The 20,501-nt window shown below is 38.4% G+C and overlaps 1 protein-coding gene and 1 long non-coding RNA gene across 8 annotated transcripts in view; one reads left to right on the top strand and one right to left on the bottom strand.

Moving 5' to 3' along the window:
• gria2b (glutamate receptor, ionotropic, AMPA 2b) overlaps positions 1-20,501 on the bottom strand; it is a 48,320-nt gene that overhangs the window by 14,401 nt on the left and 13,418 nt on the right. For all 7 annotated transcript variants that reach the window (XR_010915342.1, XR_010915341.1, XM_067518025.1 and 4 more), the window contains exon 3: positions 9,841-10,080. Coding sequence is in view for 5 of the 7 variants with exons in the window: in XM_067518025.1 (XP_067374126.1) it covers positions 9,841-10,080 (240 nt within the window). In the remaining 2 variants the exon portion in view is untranslated. The remainder of the gene's footprint in view (positions 1-9,840; positions 10,081-20,501) is intronic.
• On the top strand, positions 3,564-9,845 carry LOC137133903 (uncharacterized). Its single transcript, XR_010915343.1, has 3 exons — positions 3,564-3,982; positions 5,487-5,601; positions 7,369-9,845. It is a non-coding gene; the product is annotated as an uncharacterized lncRNA (long non-coding RNA).

Genomic DNA, 20,501 nt, shown 5'->3' with positions numbered 1-20,501 from the left:
AATCCCTGAGGACATAAACAACAAGATACAGTATATGTATCTTTGTCTCGTTGTCCTGCTGGTTCAAGCTTTGTGTTGAATTCCCAATTTCCCCGAAATAGTCTTCTAACAATAACAAGTTTATTCATGGTCTGAACTATTGATGTGGGATGTTTGTATGGACACAACAATAGTACACGTAGCCACAAATGAGGGAAGACATACTGTAGGAACCGAGCAAACACAACAGTTGACCTAGTGTATTCAAAGAACATCCCTGCTCAGTCAAACTCTGGAGGTGACTCAGTGTTTTATGTAAAGAGCTAATCAAAGTGAGTCACAGGTGTTCTGGCATGAACCTGACCAATATGTGGGAGGAAAGTGGGTCTAACAACATACTTGACTGCATCAACGACAGAAGTTTCATATCGCTGCTTTATAATTGCATTTTTGTGGAACTATTGAACTTGCCTTTGTTTGGAGTTTTTTTCTTTTCTTTCTATAAATGTAAAAAATGTGAATTAGTCAACAAAAAAGTTCCAAGCCGATCATAAAAATGTCCTGCAGCTCTTGGAAGAATTTATACTCAGTACGATGACAAATATCTAAATGTTATTTGCTTATAGTGATCGTGGTCAAAGGGTAAAGAAGCAGAATATGTGAATGATGAATTCAGATTTTTGAAACTGGCAAACTCCAAAGTCAAGAATGACAGTTCCACATGGGCCATCCAGCTCAGCTAAGTCATTACCATTTCCATTTCCAGTGAAGACATAGCACTTTTGTGGAAGTGTTTACACAAAAGTCTTGTTTAAGTTGCATCCCTACATAACATGTGAAACGCGATGATGAAGGCACTAACACAAAGCTGCTATATTCAATTCAATTCCACCCAGAACCTGTCTACCAATCTGAAGTGAGACTATGCCACAGTCTCCATAGGAACTTAAATTCCTATCACTCGCTGTTTCTAGTTTCACAACTAAATCTTTGTTGATATTGATCCCTGGTCTGTAGAGGGCAGTTAGAAATAGCTTTGATAAAAAGGGTTGAGTGTTTTATCCAGCCTTGCTGCAGTGAGGTGAATTACAGATGTAATCAATTTCCCAAGGCTTTACGATGGTAAGAAGATAAAAGATGAAAATAGAGGCTTGCACATTTATTTGAATGAACCATACATCATAATTAAGTAAAGACATTATGATCTGCTTAGATTTGAATGTTTCATCGATGTTTATTAAATGGCATAATCAGAATCCACACTGATTTACAGGGAAGATACTGCAAGGACAAAAGGAAAGTGCTGAAGTAAATGTTGATTGTCTACATTAGTGCTTGAAGGTTGAATTATAATTTTAGATGATGAGTCAATTTGAACTGTCCTTTTGCCATGAATGTTAATGTAATTCTGTACTTTAGGATTTAATTGCTTCTTAAAATTATAGTAAATGATTTTTACACTGAGTTTTTATACTTAGTGATGGGGGATAATGCGCTTCTTTTTTCCCACATTTTGTTATGTTAAAGGCTTATTCCAAAATGAATCAAATTCATTATTTTCCTAACAATTTGACAAACAATACCTCATAATGACAACATGAAAGAAGTTTGTTTGAAGTTTTTCCAAACTTATTAAAAATAAAAAACAAACAAATCACACGTACGTAAGAATTCCCAGCCTTTGGTTAATACTTTGTTAAAGCACCTTTTGCAACAATTACAGCCGATGCCAATTAAGCCTTTTTGAGTATGATGCTACAAGCTTGGCTCACCTATTTTTAGGCAGTTTCTCCCATTGTTCCTTGCAGTATCTCTTTAGCTCTATCAGGTTGGATGTGGAGTCTCAGTACACAGCCATTTCTAGATGTCTCCAGAGAGGTTCAATTGGGTTCAAGTCTGAGCTCTGGCTGGGCCACTAAAGGACATTCACAGAGTTGTTCTATAGCCGCTCCTTTGTTATCTTGGCTGTGTGCTTAGGGTCATTGTCCTGTTGAAAGATTGACCATCGCCACAGTCTGAGGTCCAGAGTGCTCTGAACCAGGTTTTCATCAAGGACATTTCTGTACATTGCTGCATTCATCTTTCCCTCGATCCTGACTAGTCTCTCCATTCCTGCCGCTGAAAAACATCCCCACAGCATGATGCTGCCACCACCATGCTTTACTCTAGGTAATGGTATTAGTCAGGTGGTCGAAAAAATTATTTAGCCATACATGGACTCATGACAAACCATAATTCAATAAGCATATTAAAACTGTATGTTGTTTCCCTAGGATTATGGCACTGAATAAAAAAAAATATCATTTTACTGTTGTCCTTTTACATTTTGTAAACATTGTACAGTATGTAACACTGGGAGCCACTGTAAAACAGTACCACAAAAATAGCACCTATCCAAAGCAAGTGCATATTAGACAGTGACCAATGATTACCAACATTCTGGTTGTCCCTGAACGCAGCAACCGCACACCATCACACACCAAGTGTTGCTAACAGGTGGCCAACACTCTATGGAGACACTATCTGTTACAGTGTAACTATTGCACAATGTGGGCCAATGAGGGAGAGAGGAGGGGGGACAATCCCAGGCACAATACAAGTGAACCATGCTCAGTGTGACCACCACCTAAAAGTGTGTTCACACATACAGATTCGAAGTAGCTGGAGTATCCAAGCACTGGCAAAATCCATCGGTGGTCTGCTGACTATGGAAGGACTGGAAGAGCCAAGCTGAAGCATCCCCCACACCACAGCTCTCGCATCCTAAAGTCATTCCCTCTGTCAGGTGCTAATTCCCAAATAAACAATAAGTTATATTTCATTTAAATGTGTGGTCCTTGCTCATGATTCCTGTTTAGGCACTAACATAGTTAAGTTTATTGGTGTTTGACACATTTCTAATTTCTGTTTAAAATGACATGTGGTATCAAGGCTGGGAGCCAACACTACAACACACCCACCATCACATGTACCCATGCATCTATGCATTACCTTTAACCGCTTATGCTGTTCAGGGCTGTGGGGGGCTGAGGCCTATCCCAGCTGCCATTGGGCAAGAGGGGATCTCAGGGTCAACCCAGAAAGACATACAGAGACAGACAACCTTTCACACTCATGTTTACACCTAGTAGCAATTGAGAGCCGCACATTACTGCACCTAACATGCGCTTCTCTGGACTGTGAGAGGAAACTGGAGTCCTGGAGGACACCCACACAATCACATGGAGGACATGAAAACTCCAAATAGAAATGCAGCAGTTGGCAGGTAAATTCGAATCAGGGAACTTCTACCTGTGAGGCAGCAGTGCTAACCACTCCTCCACCAAGCTACTGTAGCCCAGTGATAAATTTAAATATTTAAAATATATTAGTAAGTGATTTAACTAGATAAATAAACAAGGTTTGTTAGATAATTATTTACAAATGCACAGATAAATAGGTAAAACTGGGTCAAATTATATATTTTCTCATATTTGTTGTAAAATGTTTCTGATATAAAATGTTGAATTCATGGGTTAAAATGTTTAAAATGTTTTGTTGCATGTGGGATCTTTTTGAGGCGATACCGTAGGATTTTATTTTGTTAACGGAAGTGAATGTGAACATGCGCTGAGAACGTGATCAGGAGAGAGCGAGACGACGTTAACGAGCTAATTGGAAGGAAAAAGTTTGAAGCTGTACACTAGTAACCTGTGGTAACAGTTTTACATTGTCAGCTCGATAATCAACAAGTGTATAGTTTTTTCTGATGGACTAAGTTATTTCAGCGAGAAATATGGAGTGTTTATCAGGAGAGGACCTGCTCATCAGTCCGATGAGGAGTAGTAACAGCGTCAACCGAGGGAGGCAGCTAGCTAACCAAGCTAACCCAGCTACACGTGTCGTGTTGAACTGTTGCTGAGGACAGAGACACATTTGGACAGGCTCTACAGACGTCTGACTCGGAGACAATGACAGAGGGAGTCGCAGGATTGGTTGGATATATTGCTCACCTGTGAAAAAGGTATCACATTTTATTTGGTTTGTTGCTCTTGTTTGAGTGAAGCGCCCCCCAGCACCGACTCAGGCCTGCAACTATTTTTTGGTTTTATTAATTGAGTTTTTGATAAAAGGACAGTTAAACATCTGTGACTGAGTTTAAACAGCAAAAAATGTAATTTTTTGTTTTGATACTGTGCCATATATTTGAGAATATATTTTATTTGGGAATAAGGAATGTAAACATTTAATATATATATATATATATATATATATATATATATATACTTTTCAATTAAATAGGGATTTAAGTTTAAACTATACTGTTTGTGATGTTATTGCTTCAATAATTTCAGATAGATATCCCAGTTCTACAAAGATTACTTAAAGGGTGAGTAAACTAGTGTATTTGAAGTTAGTAATAATCTGCTTTTACAGGTGAAACTCAAGACTATAAAAAATATTCAAGTAATCAAAAATGTGTTTAGAGCTAAGTAAAAGAACTCAGGGCCCCTTGTACACCTAAAAGAGAGTAGACGGGCTACACTACCTACTTATATCAACAACAGAAGGCAATTTAAACTCACCCGTTAAGCTAACACCATGTTTTTAGACCGTAGGAGGAAACTAGAGTACCCAATGGAAATCCCCTCAAGCCCGGTTGGTAACTAGGTGAACTAGGTTGGTAACAGCAGCCCATTGGGGAATCGCAGAGGATATGGCTTCAGTTCTGAAGCCCGTTGTCACTCTGACAATCTGCCACAGGACTTAAAAACGTTGCCAGCCACTCTGCCTATTATCATCAGTGTGAAGACACACCACCTGCAAATGTGCAATGATGACTCACTGCAGTATGTGACTGACAGAGCTGACAGACAGACTTACTGTATATCTTTCCTTATGCAAGCTGCAGTTCTCAATCTGTGACTTACCAAACTTGCCTCTTTACAGCTTACATATTCAACTCAACATTTTTTTGTACTAATTTGCACATTGTTTTTAAGGCTTCCATAGAATCTGTTAAATATTTTTTGATGTGAATGTTGAAAACCAAATAACTAAAACTACCGAACCATGTAAATACACACACACAGGGCCAGTAAGAAAAAATAAGAAAGTGGTTGGGGACTTTTGTTTTGATCATGGTAAATGTCTACTAATATTTTCCAATGGATTTTCTTCAATTTTCTTATGCCTGTCTTTTTTTCTTGTAAATGTATCAAAACAATAAAAATTTGGTGTCTGTCTGCATTCAGTGCGCTAAAGGAATGCAAAAGAGAACACTCAGGGCGCCTGTCCACCCACATGCGCACATCCATCACCAGTTTTATCTCATAAACTGACTTACTGACAACGAATGACAATGGTGCTGGTTGATCCATTAGTCTCAATGTGTTAATGAAATTCATCATAACCAGTGGCAACACCACAGCCTCCTTTTCCTGAGAAACTCCCACACATACACGTCCTTGCATTATGTGCTCAGTCACCTACAGTCTCTCTCTCTTTATGTCTCTCTCTCTCCACAGATTGGTTGCCATGGGAATGAGTGGATCACACCGACCTAATTAGACAGCCATGCCACGATGAAATATGCACAACAGACCGTTTAGTGCCATCAGAGTCGTACAGTGGGGACAGCAGGTCAGCGCCAACACTAGCACAATGACAGTCTTAAGCAGCACGCTCTCATTTTGAAGAAGAACAGTTCACGTGTTTTTGTCAGCCACAGTAAGCCAGACACGGCAAGGAAGGTTGAAAGATAAAAAAAACCCAGACGAGCATGTGGAATGTGTGACAGCTACTGTAGAAGTTTTGTGCATGTGCAGAAGTTGCATCCCTTTTAGTTTGAAAGATTTTTTTCATCAACAGCTAATACAAATGTTCGAAAGATTTATTTTTAATTACCTTATCAATGAAGATGCAGAGCTTTGCCCTATATACACAGTTGCCCATAAAGCTGGAATTGAATGGTTTTTTTATCTCTTCTGATAAACTTTGCGATAATGTGATTTATTCCTGATAGATAAAGTGTATATCTTCTCAAAACTTTATTGATCAGTCTCTTCCAAACAGATCACAGTGAAAATTAAACCACAATTAACCTTTTCAGAAATGTGAGTGAAAACAAAATTATTCCAACTTTATGGGCAACAGCGTACCTTTCTTTATTTTATTAAAACATTTTATTTAACCATTTGTGTTACTTCGGAAGATAAAGGAACATTTGTACGCCCTGAATGTGTTGCTACTGTTCTAATGTTTAGGTTTAGGGTTAAGTTTGAATCTCCTCACACTGAAATGGAATACAGTATAAGGGGATGCACACTGTACTCTAAATCTGAATTAATAATAATAACATGCATTACACAGCTGACGATATTTGACAAAGGTATTTTTATGCAAAGGCAAAAAAACAATTTTGAAGCTGGTCTTGCAATATAATACTGAGATGCATACAGTGTGACAACAGGCCACGCTGTTCAGCTAGGACTCATGTATTTTTACATTGTCCAACTAAGTTAAATCAATACATTTAAGACAAATGTTCCTCTTTTGTCTCCCTTGAAAGTGACTCTTTGCAAGTAGTAGTGTTGGAAGGCCTTCTGCTGTACAGCTGTAGGACTGTTGTTGTAACCCCAGCTTTTCACTTGTTCACCTGGAAACAAATTTCCAGAATCAATAGCTAGAGTGTATTTAAAGCTTGTAGCCTGGGGACACAATTAGTTTCACAAAACTCTCACCAACTCTTTGTTCGGATTACGTTTTTGAGTCTGTGACATCTCAGAGTCGCTCAGCATTTCACATGCTAGTCATCCAGACCCTGTCGGTTTTTTCCTTTCAAATATGAACTCGATTAGAACGTGATTTGCTTTTGCATTTATTAATTTTTAAGATACGCGCAGTGGACATAAATACATCATTTGCAGAGTAAATTATTGTATCTGTACTGTATGTACTGAAATATTTCTCACAGGATGATTACAACAGATTTACTGTAAGAAAAACCTCTGAGGACACCTGTAATACTGCATTTCTTATTCACTCTTTTATGTGAAACTAAAAGGCTGGTAGAAGATATCAGTCCTTAGCAGTCATGCAAGCAACATTGTTCTTTCATATATAGTCTGAAACTTCAAAAGACACTGGCTTGATTTAGCTGTGTGGGACTGGTGAGCTTTTGTCTGAGTTTCAGCAGCACATTAAGGTCCATTTCACATGGGAGAAGGACCTTTTTGGCCCCAATATCTTACAGTTTGATTCCAGGTGAAACTTGTAAAACACTTATACATATACTGGTAATAATAATATTAACCTCAAACATCCCAAACTATCCCATCAAGTCCTGTGATTTTATAAAGTGTTCAAGTAACAGATGAGAATAACACAAAATCCCTTCTTACTTTCTAGTACTTCTTCAGCCTAACCACCAGTGTGACGATCCCACCTGCTCAACTTATTACTACTGTATTGCTTTGAGCTAGTGTATGATTTAAATGTTCAGGTAAGTGTCTTTTAAACCATCCTAAATCCCCCCCATGATCCTGAAAATACAAATAATGGCGTGGCTTGAGAAGTGTATCCTGAAAGCTGTCCATTGTTAGAAAAAAAAGGCACTGATAATGTTAGTCCATTGTAACTGGATATTACTGAGGTCGTAATTCTATTCTTTGGTTGCACTAACAGTATTAAAAGAGAAAGGAACTCTATCTGAATAAAAGATTCCCTTTTTGGAGCTGGATGGTCCCTCAGCACTACAAAAAGCTGCATTGTTCTTCAAGTGCGAGTACAGAATCACAATGACGCTACAAAATGAGTTGTATGACAAGGCAAAGGAAGATAACACACAAGCAGCAATTGTGTCTTCTTTAACCTTCTTGCTGTTATCAGTTTTACGCTTTACACATTTCTTTTGTGCAGCCTGCTGACATTTTATAAAGCTGCGTTGTATGTACAAGTGTCCAGGCTTGTGAGCCATGTTTTATGTGTAGAACAATTAAAACAATGAAGAAAAATGTATGATGAAAAATTTAACCTTACAGTATTTTAAGATGTCTACTTTAGAGGTTCTCAGTTCTGATCCCCAAGGACTCCTGCCCTGCTTGTTTTCCAACTATCCCTGTCCTACCCTCTGGCGATTACCTGAATGAGGTGTGATCAGTCAATTCGAAGCTGGAAGATGCTATTTGAGATCAAGGTGGTGTGGAGGAAGACCAAGTGAATTGGTAGGATAGTTGGAAGGATAGTTGGTTACAGGCAGGGGCAGGGGTCCATGAGGACTGGAATTGAGAACCCTTGTTGTACACTGTCTCAGGAAAGAATAACTTATGAAAGGGATTAATGGTTACAGACTGTTGAAAAATAAATGCTATTTATCTGTTTAAGAGATTGATCTGTTGGTGGGGTTTAACACTGAGGTAGGGTCATTAACATGCACCAGTCAAAATACACTAACGCACTGGATGTGTGTTTGTAGCATGATTGTGATGATTGCACACAGTAGCTCTCTGGTCCAGTTATCAGTTTACTGCTCAATTGTACATTCATGGAAAATAAACCTCCTAAGTACTGTAATATTAATGTTTAATTAATATTTAGATATTAGATAGAAGCTGTTAACATTTCCATGAATACAATTATGTTTTTATTTCATTTATAAAGGCTTGGTTTGAATCTTGTGTATTTAAAGTTTCGTAAAGTGATCCATCGCCATCAGGTCCAATCCAAGTCTTTTGGAAGACCTAAGGATTTTATTAGCTAACATGCTTAATGTACAAAATTTGCAGATGCAGAAAAAAAAAATAGTTATTGTTTTAATCACCTGGGAGAAATCAAAAGTTCAACGGCTTTCGGCCTGTCCCTTCAGGGGTCAATGCGCGGAACGTCTTCAGAGCCCAGGTAAATTGGGAGGGTGGCAGCAGGAACACGTTCCGCACATTGATTTTGCATGAGTGTTTTGTGTCGGATGCCGTTCCTGCTGCAACCCCCCAATTTTATCCGGGCTCGGGACCGGCACCATGGCAGCCCTTGTCGGCTAGGCGGGGCCACACCTGGTGTGGGGGGATTCGATCCTGCGGCCTACTGTATCCCACCTGATGCTCTACCCCATGAGCCACCAGGCCACTGATAAAATCCAAATCAATCGCTTCTATTACAGTTTAACAAACCAGTAATAGCAACTCCAAACTCATCTTCTTTTGTTTATCTAAACATTTTAGTGCCTCTGGGTGTGAACACATTTTGTTGTTTTATGCATAAATTATTTGTTCCTGGGTACAAAAAGCAACTCTTAAGCCAAGGAGAATCCTCATTTTGACCAGAATCAAGTTTTACATGTATTTCAGCCTAAATATTAAGATATTCAGGCATTAGAACCTCAGGTTAGAGGTTTTGCTTTTTTATATTTTTATTTGCAACAATATTAAAATAATTACAAAGCGACTTTGTGCATAATTGCAGACTAAACAATAGATTTGGCAGCACTGCAATCAGCAGAATACTGTATGAGCTTTGGAGTCAGTAGTAATTTACCTGCTGGATCACTGTGTTCATATCATGCACACAAAAAGCAATAAAATGATGCTTCTATGAAGAGAGTGTGGAAATCAAACTCTGCAAGAGTCAAAGATGACTCTTACTGCCTCCCCTCACCTTGAGACATTAAGCAAGACTCTACTCACAAGGTGTTAAAGTTGAGTTTAGGTGACATCCAGGTTGTCATGAACCTAAATGCCAATTTTGCTCTCTCTCTCTACCTGCAGTGTGTTTTGCATATATTCTTTCTCGAAAAAAAAGCACATGTGCTAATGGTAACAAAGCACCTTTTTGAATCAGAACTCGAAACATGTTTTCAGAAACAATACAACTGTGGTTATATCTTACCTCGATCACTGTCATACAGGTAGGCAAACTTGTCCCATTTGTAGTACTCAATGAGGCTGAGGAGGGGCCCCTTGATGTCAGGTCTCATCTGGATAATGAACTGCTGATTTCCATCCAGAGGGAAACTGGGCGTTATGAAGGAGACATGGAGCGTCCCGCAAAATGATGTAATGGTGTTTACAGACTTCTTGTCATAGAATCCAAAAATGGCGTACACCCCTCTTGAGAACTGTGAACAGACTGAAGCACAGAAAAGACATGTGTTAACATTGAGCCCACACCCTCTAAATCTTGATGTCTACAGCTATTGTTTACTTTCATGCCAGGAATATTTTTTATTAGAACAGCCACAGATCACCTTGTTGAAGCCTTTGTCTGACATTTACCTAAGATTCTTTCCCAATTCTCTGCCATAATTCACAACAATGTAAATCTCCAGGATGTTTATTAAAATCCTCATGTTTATTAAAGTGCACATTACGGCCACACACACAACTATTATGGGATATCTTGTTCACTTTCTCTTTCACCTGATTAATGGATGGCCTTCAAAAAGCTTTGCCACAGTAGTGATTGTATTCAATATTCAAAGGATTCACTGCATTTTAAACTTTTATAATTTGCCCTATGACTTTATGATAGAGTAAGAGGAATATTCATCAAAGCTTTGCATTCGTTCTTTGTATGGGATATCTGTGCTCCACCAAGTGTTCTTTGATTCCCACCTCGAGAAATGGTACAGCACTCTGCTGCTCAGATGTGTGTAAGATGAGTGTAGCTTATATAATAGCTAAAACATACACACAGTACCTTTGCTGAACTCTACCAATCCATATGCGCAGAGCAGAACACAATTTAGTAGACTGAAAGTAAACATGAAGACTGAATATCAAAGAAATCCTGCGATGGCTGGCTATTTCTCAGGCCTGGAAACTGGCATGTTGCTTGTGTATTCATTGCATACAATTTAATCAGGTTTATTGACTGAGAAATATGTGTCCTTCAAAGTAATTAACTGAATGAGACATTTCCTCTTCTACAATGTCACGGCATAAGTTGCTGACAAAGGAAAGCGGAGTCCATACATCAGATCCTAGCAAGCATGGTATAAAAACCGTACTTTATTTGCCCTGTGTCATCTCATTAAAATTCCTACAGTGTAGTACAGTGTGAGATGCACACTACTGTACATTTCATGTAAAATTCATAGATTCGACCAGTATTTATGAAAAGATCATTGTATTACATGAAATTGTATTTGACCCAATGATGGTGTCTGAGGGTTGGAGTCAGTCTGTGACCAAACTTCCAACTAGAAAAACTTCCAACCCTTTTTTCCTCCTTCGGCTTATCCCCTTATCAGGGTCTGGACGTTGATTTTCCCCAGATCTTTTCACCACATGGCCTTCCCAATGGAAGCCTGAGCTGAAAAGGGCATGATTTGGGTCACTGTGTCTCTAAAGTCACTGTGGATCCTTTGTATAAAACCATAACCAGACAATCTACATTTTGCAATGATGCAGTCTGGATATTTTACAACATGTTCACGTGTTTTGGCACAATATATTTTATGAAATGTTCAGTGTGGCAAATAGGTTTTACAGGCTGACAATCGGTAAAATACCAAGTCAGAGTTAAATAAATTGGACCTATCTAAACAGTTAATTGATAAAAATATAATACTAGTATAATAGCAGTCAACGCTCACAGACTGCCACAACATAGTAGAAGAAGTTCTTTTTTCTTCTGGATGTTAGGCCTTTACGACTCTTTCTGGGGTGTAATTCTGCTTAGTCTTAAGTATTCAATCCATTCACCTCCTAATCAAAAGCCAGCTTTTCCATCCTTAGGGCTACTTCACCCCTCAATGCCTTTTAACCCTAAGCGTTGCAAAACATGCAAACTTGTCAAGAACAGCCAAAATACTGCAAGCGGGGGCAAGGCTGGCTTTTATCTATTGCCAGTATTTCTGTGCTTCCAAAATCTGAACCGGTGGTTAGACTCAAGTACTTAAATGTTCATCACAGCCGTCCGAGACTAACTGTTCACAGCCGTCTGATCAACTCCATCCGTTTGTGGCACCCTTCCTAATCTTTTGCCACCCTTTTAAGGAGATGACAGTGGCCGATGATGTGTCCACAGATAGATCAGACCTCCCTAATATAATTACGCCTTTTATCTTTCTGGGAGCTAATGGAACCCAGAGCGGGTCCCCTGCTAACTGTCACAGTCTAACAGGAAAATTATTTCGTACAATTCAGTTAAGGGGAATTAAACATCCTTCACAATAGAGATTAGTTTGCATGTTAAATAAGGCTTGGCATTGTTCATGAGTAACAACTGACGGAACTGATGGACAAATGACAACAGTGAAAAATTCAGGTGAATTGATGAATCAAGATCCATTCAGTCTCGATTATTTGTTGTTTTCATGATCATTATATCACTTTAACAAACCAAAGCATGATCAAGTGTGATACATGATGTAGTGAGAAGATAAGTCATGGCTTCTGTGTACCGGGCTCTAAGGTCATCCTAAACAATGCATCGATAAGTTGTCTTGAAAAGTAAAATATTAAAATATTGATCTTACGGTTTGTGGTGCTGTGTATAGACAAAACACTTTAATCAATTTATTTCAGATGATCTACAGTTGTTACTGAAGTGGATGTCACATCTCTAAGTTGATGTCATATTTTTGTGCTGCAATGCGCAATAATTATGAGGCTTTTTTTCTCTACATGTGTAGCAAGGCTCGCTCGTTTTCCTCGGAGAAAAGCAAACATCCTATCTTATCATGGCATCATACAAAAGCATAAATATATTCTAGCACTCTCCGCTGCCACCCCCTGAAGCTAATACAGCTGTAGAGTTGCTTTCTTTCTGCGTGTCACGTTCATCCATTTTCGTGTTTCTAAGGCTTCCTTTGCTGACACACACTCGTTGGTGAGCTTGCTGAATTTGCTCGGGATTAAAACTCACTAAGCTTATTCTCACAGACTGGATATCCCCATGACTGTGCTGCAGCTTATGCCAGAGCGAGGAGTTTGACATGTTACTTTATTACCAAATATGGTCATTTGCACCCAGAAGCAACGCACGCAGTGGCTGTTCACATTTTTCTAGCTCTACACTGTGACAGCAAGAAGAGTAAAGCTAACGTTATTTGGTTTTTGGGGGTTTTTTTTAAGGTGAGACGTGTGTATTTCTTCAAAAGGAATTTTAAAATGTTTAATTAAAGAAGAAAAGCCAGACACAACGTTTATCTAAGAAACAGTGAGGGTTGTGGAAAACGCCATTAAGCCTCTGTCACATCTGACTGCTTTTCAATGAAAACCCTCAGAAATCGCCCTCTTAAACGAAGAAAAAAGAAATGAATTTGTTTTTTCCTTGTGTTCACAAGGTCATATTAATTAGGCTCCATGAGAAAAATGTAACAAATCTTGTTATTGTTCAGTGCTGGCTTGGTAAGCCGTGGTAGAAGCCACGTTTCCCCTCTCCATCTTTCTGTTCCAAAAGATAAAATGTAGTTTTAACTAAATCTGTGGAATGGTAAAGGAAGATAAGCACAATGTCAAAATGGGGACTTGTAATCCTAACATTGTAGCTACAGACAATAGTGCATAGAACATAATGTGCATGTGTGTCTGGTCTGTTGGTGTAAAATTTCTAAGTCAGCAATGAAAAATTATTTAGTCTGCTAGTGGGGCAATGTAAAACCTAACATGTATTGCTCAAAACCAACAATATAAGTTGTATTCAAGAGAAAAGTGGAGCAATTCAAACAATAGGTACGCAGATTACTCTGCCTTTCACGTGTATTCAACAACAACTGCTTTACCAAAAAAGCTTTTAAAACGTGCATACAAGATGATGTTTTCACATCAGCACTTTATACGTTGGAATATTTGCAATGAAAATCACTTCTTTAGTATATCGTTGGAATGGAATAAGTGGATTTTGAAATGCATAAATATGTATAAATATCTCTCGCTGTGGTCTCGTGCTCATTCAGGTAAATGCTTTGATTTGTGCCCATGAAACCTGAACAGAATGTAAATTAGAGGAAGCCACAACAGGCACAGTGTCCAGCACTAACAAGCTTGACTGTCTATACAGTCCTGGCCAAAAATATCGGCGCCTTTGCAATTGTGTCAGAAAATTCCACCCTTCTCTCATGATTGTGCCAATTGCTAATGTTCTGGTATTCACGTGCTTATTGTTTTTGTTTGCATTGGAACAACACACACACACACACACACACACACACACACACACAAAAATAACAAAAATCAATCGCCTCCTGTAACCTTGAAAGAGTTTCTTACACCTCTCTACTGGAATTTTGGGCCACTCTTCTGTTGCAAACTGCTCCAGGTCATTCAGATTTGAAAGAAACTGCCCAACTGCTGTTTTATGATCTCTCCACAGGTTGATTCCTATCTGGACTCATTGCTGGCCATTTCAGAACTCTCCAGATTCTAACCATTCCTGAGTGCTTTTTGAAGTGTGCTTCGGGTCATTGTCCTGCTGGAGGACCAATGACAAGCATCGTGAACAGAATTGCGTTTGTGATATACAAAACATAGTAACGTGTATCATGTACCAGCATCAAGGGTCCACTTGCTATTTATCAAGGAAAATCTATTACTAATCATTTAAATGAAACATGTGTTTCATCTCTCAAACATACAAACCAACTAAAACAAAACATATAAAAGTGACACAAAATGTATTTTACCAGATTAATTCAATTTTGCAACTATTTTGCAATTTACTTGATCTAAATCCACTTCTGATATCAAAAACTGTTTAGGTAGACTGTGGTACAATAATAGAGTAAATCCAAACAGTGAAATGACCTCACGCTACAACACTTTACGAGTGTGGTTTTAGGAAAATCAAATTAAACCTTAATAGTCAAGTTAAATTTAACTTTAACGCAAACAACACATGACCTACACTTGCTGGTGTCCTTGAAAGACAGAAACCGAACCTGCTTTTAATGTAAACGCACAAAGCAAATGATAGGAGCACTTTTAACACCAAGAGAGTACACACAGTATCTGTCCCGTCTACCACTCGGAGTGGAAGGTACAGATAAATATTGAACCTGCTGTTTAATTAGCACGGTGATTAGCGTCTGTCACACACTGCTCACACAAACACCGTTGAGTGATAGTTCACAGTAAATGCCATTTAAGATTTATTTGGCTCAGGGTGAACCACAACCCACTAGGGTGGGTTTTTTCCCAACCAAACATTATGCAGTAGATGGGAAAACCCTGAATAAGTTGCAATTGTCACATTTATTTATTTAAATAAATTGCAGCCTAATCGCATCAGCCTGACATTGTTATTAGATTAAGATACTTTTACTGAAAAACTTATAAATGTATTGTTTAATAATATGATTATTGCTCCTGAGTTCATGAAAGAATATAGTTCCCGTTTTGCAGATGTGAAGTATACGATATTGGCTGTTGAATTATTTGATGTTAAACCGATATTTTACATAATAGGTTACACTGCTTGAAGTGGTTGAACTGTAACCAGGAATAAAGGAAAACACGGCGGATGTAGAGGCACAGTGGTGACTTGACAAAATTACTTTGTAACAACTGTAAATGTTGTTCCAACAACTTCTGAATATTTCTGCACTGCTGATGTACAGTGTGGGAGCTCATCAGACACCCTGCAGCTATCAGAAGGTCCTAATCACCTCATTAGCACCAGGATGTTAAATCTGTTACAGCAGTGACTCTGGCACTGTGGTTCACCTTCCAAGGAGAAGGTGCAGCCTGTCAAATATATTTAGCTGTCCTAATTAGCTGACCTCGTTTTAACCACTGTACCACTGAAGACTTCGTCACCACTCCACCACTGTTTACATTATGACTGATCAAAGATTAAGCTTGCATAAATCATCTAAAATTAGCTGACACCTAATATCTAGTGCATCGGTGGGAAATTTCATTAAAGGGGACTCTAGTGGCTTGTTTGATGTTTATTTCTATAAACTTTTTTGCATTCATGTGAAATTCATTTTCAAATTGTTAGTAGACCAAATATGGGATTATATAATAGAAGGCTGCAGCCCAGTACATAATTGAGAAGATGAATCAGCCTAACACACACACACACACCTCTTCACAGTGGCGATAATCATCAGCAGTCCAGTCACAGCTAACAAAAATGACTGTTTGATATCTCACCCTCTCCAACACTCCTGTTCTCACCACAGAGAAAAGGCCTTGGGACTTTGGGGTTTTTATGTAAAAACTGATCTGTCACCAGGCAGCGAGGCGGCTTAAAGCTCTGTTAGAGCAACCTGACCACATTTGTCACGGATATAGTTGCTTTGAAACTTTGACCTTGTATATACATATAAAAATCCAACAACAAAAAAGGTGGTTTGTCAGTTCCCTCTAAAACAACCCATATGACTGGGCCGAAGGGTTTGTCATGCAGAATCTCTTTTAGTATTCATGAAGACAAGAAGTTGACTATATTTTCAACTAAATCCATTAAATGTGTTGAATTTCTAGGCTTGAATGGATGTCTGCTTATAGATACCGCACTTATATTATACTGTACTGTATGGTATGTCTGTTCATTTATTTTTAGGTGAAATGGATAAAATACATTTTGTTATAAACATCCAGCTCATTGTTTTTATATCCAACCTATCTGCAAAAGCGTAATATATTTAATTCTAAATCATCACAATTGGTAAGTGTTAACATATGAGACTGATATCACTTTAATGTCCCAGTATATAGCAGGTTACTTATCTAGGCTGTTTCTATCAATGCTCTGTTATATCTAATTTACTGTTTGCCAGATTGTTTTCCAGACTGGGACCAAATCTAGGCCACCAGCAAAGACTCCAGGAAGCTGCTGCTTGACTGTTTCCCTTTGTTTCCTGTCTTTATGCTAAGTTAAGTTACTGATGATGGAAGCTTCTCATCTAAATCCTAGCAAGAATGCAAATGCGTATATTTCTCCAAATATAAGGGCATGCATTTAAAATAAAATATTAATTCTGACGCAATTTAATTCAATGTTAATAATGTTGAATTTGAAATGAGAGAAACACTGGGTCAGATCTAGCCAAACTGGTTTGGGGTGCAGTAAAAATTCAAGCAGTGGGTGTAATCGTATTTATACTCGGTGTATTGCTGCTTGTTTGCTGTGGAATGTACAAAGTTGCTATATTGTGGAAAGATATGACAGATTTATCAAAAATAACAAAATGTCAAATGAGTAGTTAGTTACGAGCCCTTAAGTGAGTCTAAAGCCATTGTACAAAGTTGGTGTAAATGTTCATTGCATCACGCTGTTTCTGCTTTATACTTTAGTTAGGCTGCGAAACCTTGTTAAATGATTTTCTTTTGCTGTTAAAGGGGCATTTGCAGTAGCAAAGCTTGCAGACTTGACTGTCAGTTTCACTTTTAAACATTCAAGCACCAGGCTACAGTACAGTGTTTCCCATTTCCCACGCATGCAATACACTTGGGCGTCATGCCTAAGTGTATTTACAGTGCAGCCGCCCAAGTACTGTATATTTGGCCACAGGTTTTTTTAATCTTTCTGAGAGAATGTTGACATCTGCCATCAATTAACTAGAGGACTATTCGTCCTTGCTTTGCTCCACCTGTAGACTGCAGTACTTGTTTGCTGCTTAAAATACCAAACACCCGCTCAGATAACCTTTCGGTAACAATATCTAAGATTTGCATCGACAATACTAACAGAATGAGTTGTATCAGTCTTTGCTGAGTTAACTGAGTTGAAAAAAACAGGCTTCAACACCACCATCTGTACCAAAGGTTGTCTATATGTGGCCCCTAAACACAGCTGGTTGTATGTGTCAGGTGCCCTAGTTATTCACTTTCATTTTTGCCTTTATGGTTTCATTTGTTTGCAAAATTATTTTTTTTGAAAACTCTTTTAAAACAATATCTTAAGTGCTTGTACAAAATATCTATATTTTGTATTTTTTCCTGTCATATCCCTTGACATAATCCAAACATTAGAGACGTCCACCTCTGTGTTTAATCTTTTTTGCAAAATGGTTTTTGGAACGAAATTGCAGTTTCCCAGAATCTCAGTACGTTTTGCCTGGAAACAGTCGCCAAATCAGTTTTAAAGTGACATGTAAAAAAGGTTTAGGAGATGGAGATGAGCACAATTTACGGTTCTGTCTTCACCAGGTCTAGGTTTGCTTTAAAAAAAAAAAACATTAAAGAGGCCTAAGTCCAACCCGGAACATAATGAGAATATGCTGACATGTAGTCTGAATGGCAAGTTGCAAAATATTTGGTTTCGTTTTCTGCCGTTCTTCTTCAGTCCCACAGTACAATGACCAGTCTGTGTGACTACACCATTATAAAGCATTTTTTATTGTTGTCATTAGGCAGGTACAGGAGCTGGTTATGATCAGAAAAAATTTTAGGGCTGCTGAAAAACAGGAAATTTGTATCAGTCTTATCTTAATAATTTTAAACAAAACATGTTTTATCGCTTTTAAGCACATACACAATCTTTCTCTAACTCTAACATCGGTGGTTTTCCTGCCTGGACCAAACCAGACACAGGACTCAGGAACCCGACTCTGGTCTTTGGCTTGACAGTTCAACTTGACCATTTAAATGGTAAAATAAGTTTGTGGTTTTAATCTACCTGCAGTCTTAGGTCCAGGTTCGCTAATTGGACAATTATTATTATCTCTTCAGCTTTCTCAACATTGAGATGTAAATGGTTCTGCATACTTTATTATTTGAAATCATCATAGTACTTTATAAATTCTGTTTCTCTTCAGGTGTTTGACTTAAACTTCGCACTCAGCTATTACATTTCTACAGTTTCCAGGATTTTTATGCTACTATTTCATGTGACATCTACGCGACGCAAAACAGTTAACCTCCAACTCTGCTTATGTTCTACTTTTCTTCAAACATTTGTAAAAATATTTTTTTTGTAAACGTTTCAGCTATTTTAGCAAAAACAGTTCAGCTTTGGTTGGAAAATCCTTTAGGTGTTGAAGCTTTCACAGGGCATTTTTTAAAAATTAATCATGTTAATTAAAATATGTATGTATAACACTGTGTTTGCAAGTTAAACCTGATTTTCTTTAATATCAGCCAAACCGAATGCAGAAGAACAGCTCAAAAGAGTTGTTTTTGTTCCTCGCCTATACAGTCAGAGCGTGAAGTTCATGCGAACATGTCTGTACCACGAACCTTAGAGGGACAGAAGAACACGGTTTATCAGTGATGTGTTTGACATTTCGGTGTTAAGCTATGTGCATACATCATAGGAGACAGGGTTGGAAGCTGATGAATCAGAGTCACAGACAAACCAATCAAACACTCAATACCTGAGAACTACTCATTGTGTCAATGAAAATTATTCCAGATTATAAACAGAATATTTTAAAGCCTTAAAGCCCTCCTCCTTACATACAAAGCCGTTAGTAGTCAAGCTCCATCAATTACAATTACAATTAAAGTAAAAGATTTTTTCCAGTCTTCCCGCTTAAACTGTCTTCAACTGTGGTTGGCAAGGGCAACAACTTGAATCTTAAATGCTCCTGTAATATTTGATTGTTCTTTTATAATTACACCTCTCAAAGAGGTGGTATCTATCTTTGTTTAGCACGAAGCTGAATTTCTATTCACAGAACTCATCAGGTTAACTTTGGGTTAAAGGATAATGACAGGCCCAATGTAGGTGCAACATTTATAGAAATATTCATCATTAATCTGTTACATTTATGGAGGCCATGTTTTATAACTTCTAAGAGGTTGCCTGCAGCCTATAAAGCCGTGATCTGGTTTCATTCCCTCTGTAGGCAGTTGCCAGGGTAACGCATTTCAGCCATGTTCGCTCTACAATGCAGAAAATATTTACCTCTGCACATAATTGTGTTGTAGTGTGCAGTCTCTGAATGTTATTTTGCTAAAAGCTACCAAAGAAACAGATCAAATGGGTTCAATTTCTGCCCCACAGGTCCGATTTCAAGCCAATATGTTAAACTAGCGTAAATACTACATGAAGAAATAGTTTCTAAATATAAAATGATTATATAAAGGCCAATCCCTTGTATAAAAAAATAAAGCTAGTCGTTTACACCTCATAATTATGATATTCTATCATTTGCAACAGAGGCATACGTGCATTGCAGGACCACAGGCTGTTGCCTGGGTGACAGCTCTCAATAACGCTCTTGAGTGGTCGATAGCAAGACTTCTGGGAAGTGTCACTGTGGGCCAGTGAGGCTCACTGGGAAGTGTTTTTGTCTGTCTTTGAGCTTCTTCCGGCAGCTGGTCTCTAGAAGAACAGTGCAGCTCAGTTCTTATCAACTTCTGTTGCCCCTCCTCCCATCTCCTGCCTATTTCTCTGTGTCGCCTTCTCCCTGTCTCCCTCTTTTCTTTTGTTTACTGACCTTTTTCCTGGAGGCTTTCTGATGGTCATGGGCGGAGGATGGAGGTTTCACAAGAACACGGTGAATTATGAATGCTGTCTATTCTAAAGGCCCAGCATGTGTTCGTTGCCCCCAATGTAACACTCGTCGTTTCAACCCGAATTTTTGTCGTGTTTTTGTGCACTTTTCCTTTAATAAGGAAACGGGTGAGGAGCGACTGTGTGGGGAGCCG

Source organism: Channa argus, chromosome 10 (assembly GCF_033026475.1).
Source record: "Channa argus isolate prfri chromosome 10, Channa argus male v1.0, whole genome shotgun sequence".
NCBI classification, from domain to species: Eukaryota; Metazoa; Chordata; class Actinopteri; order Anabantiformes; family Channidae; genus Channa; species Channa argus.
Note: the sequence above shows the minus strand (reverse complement) of the source record. Positions and strands in the feature narration are given on the sequence as shown.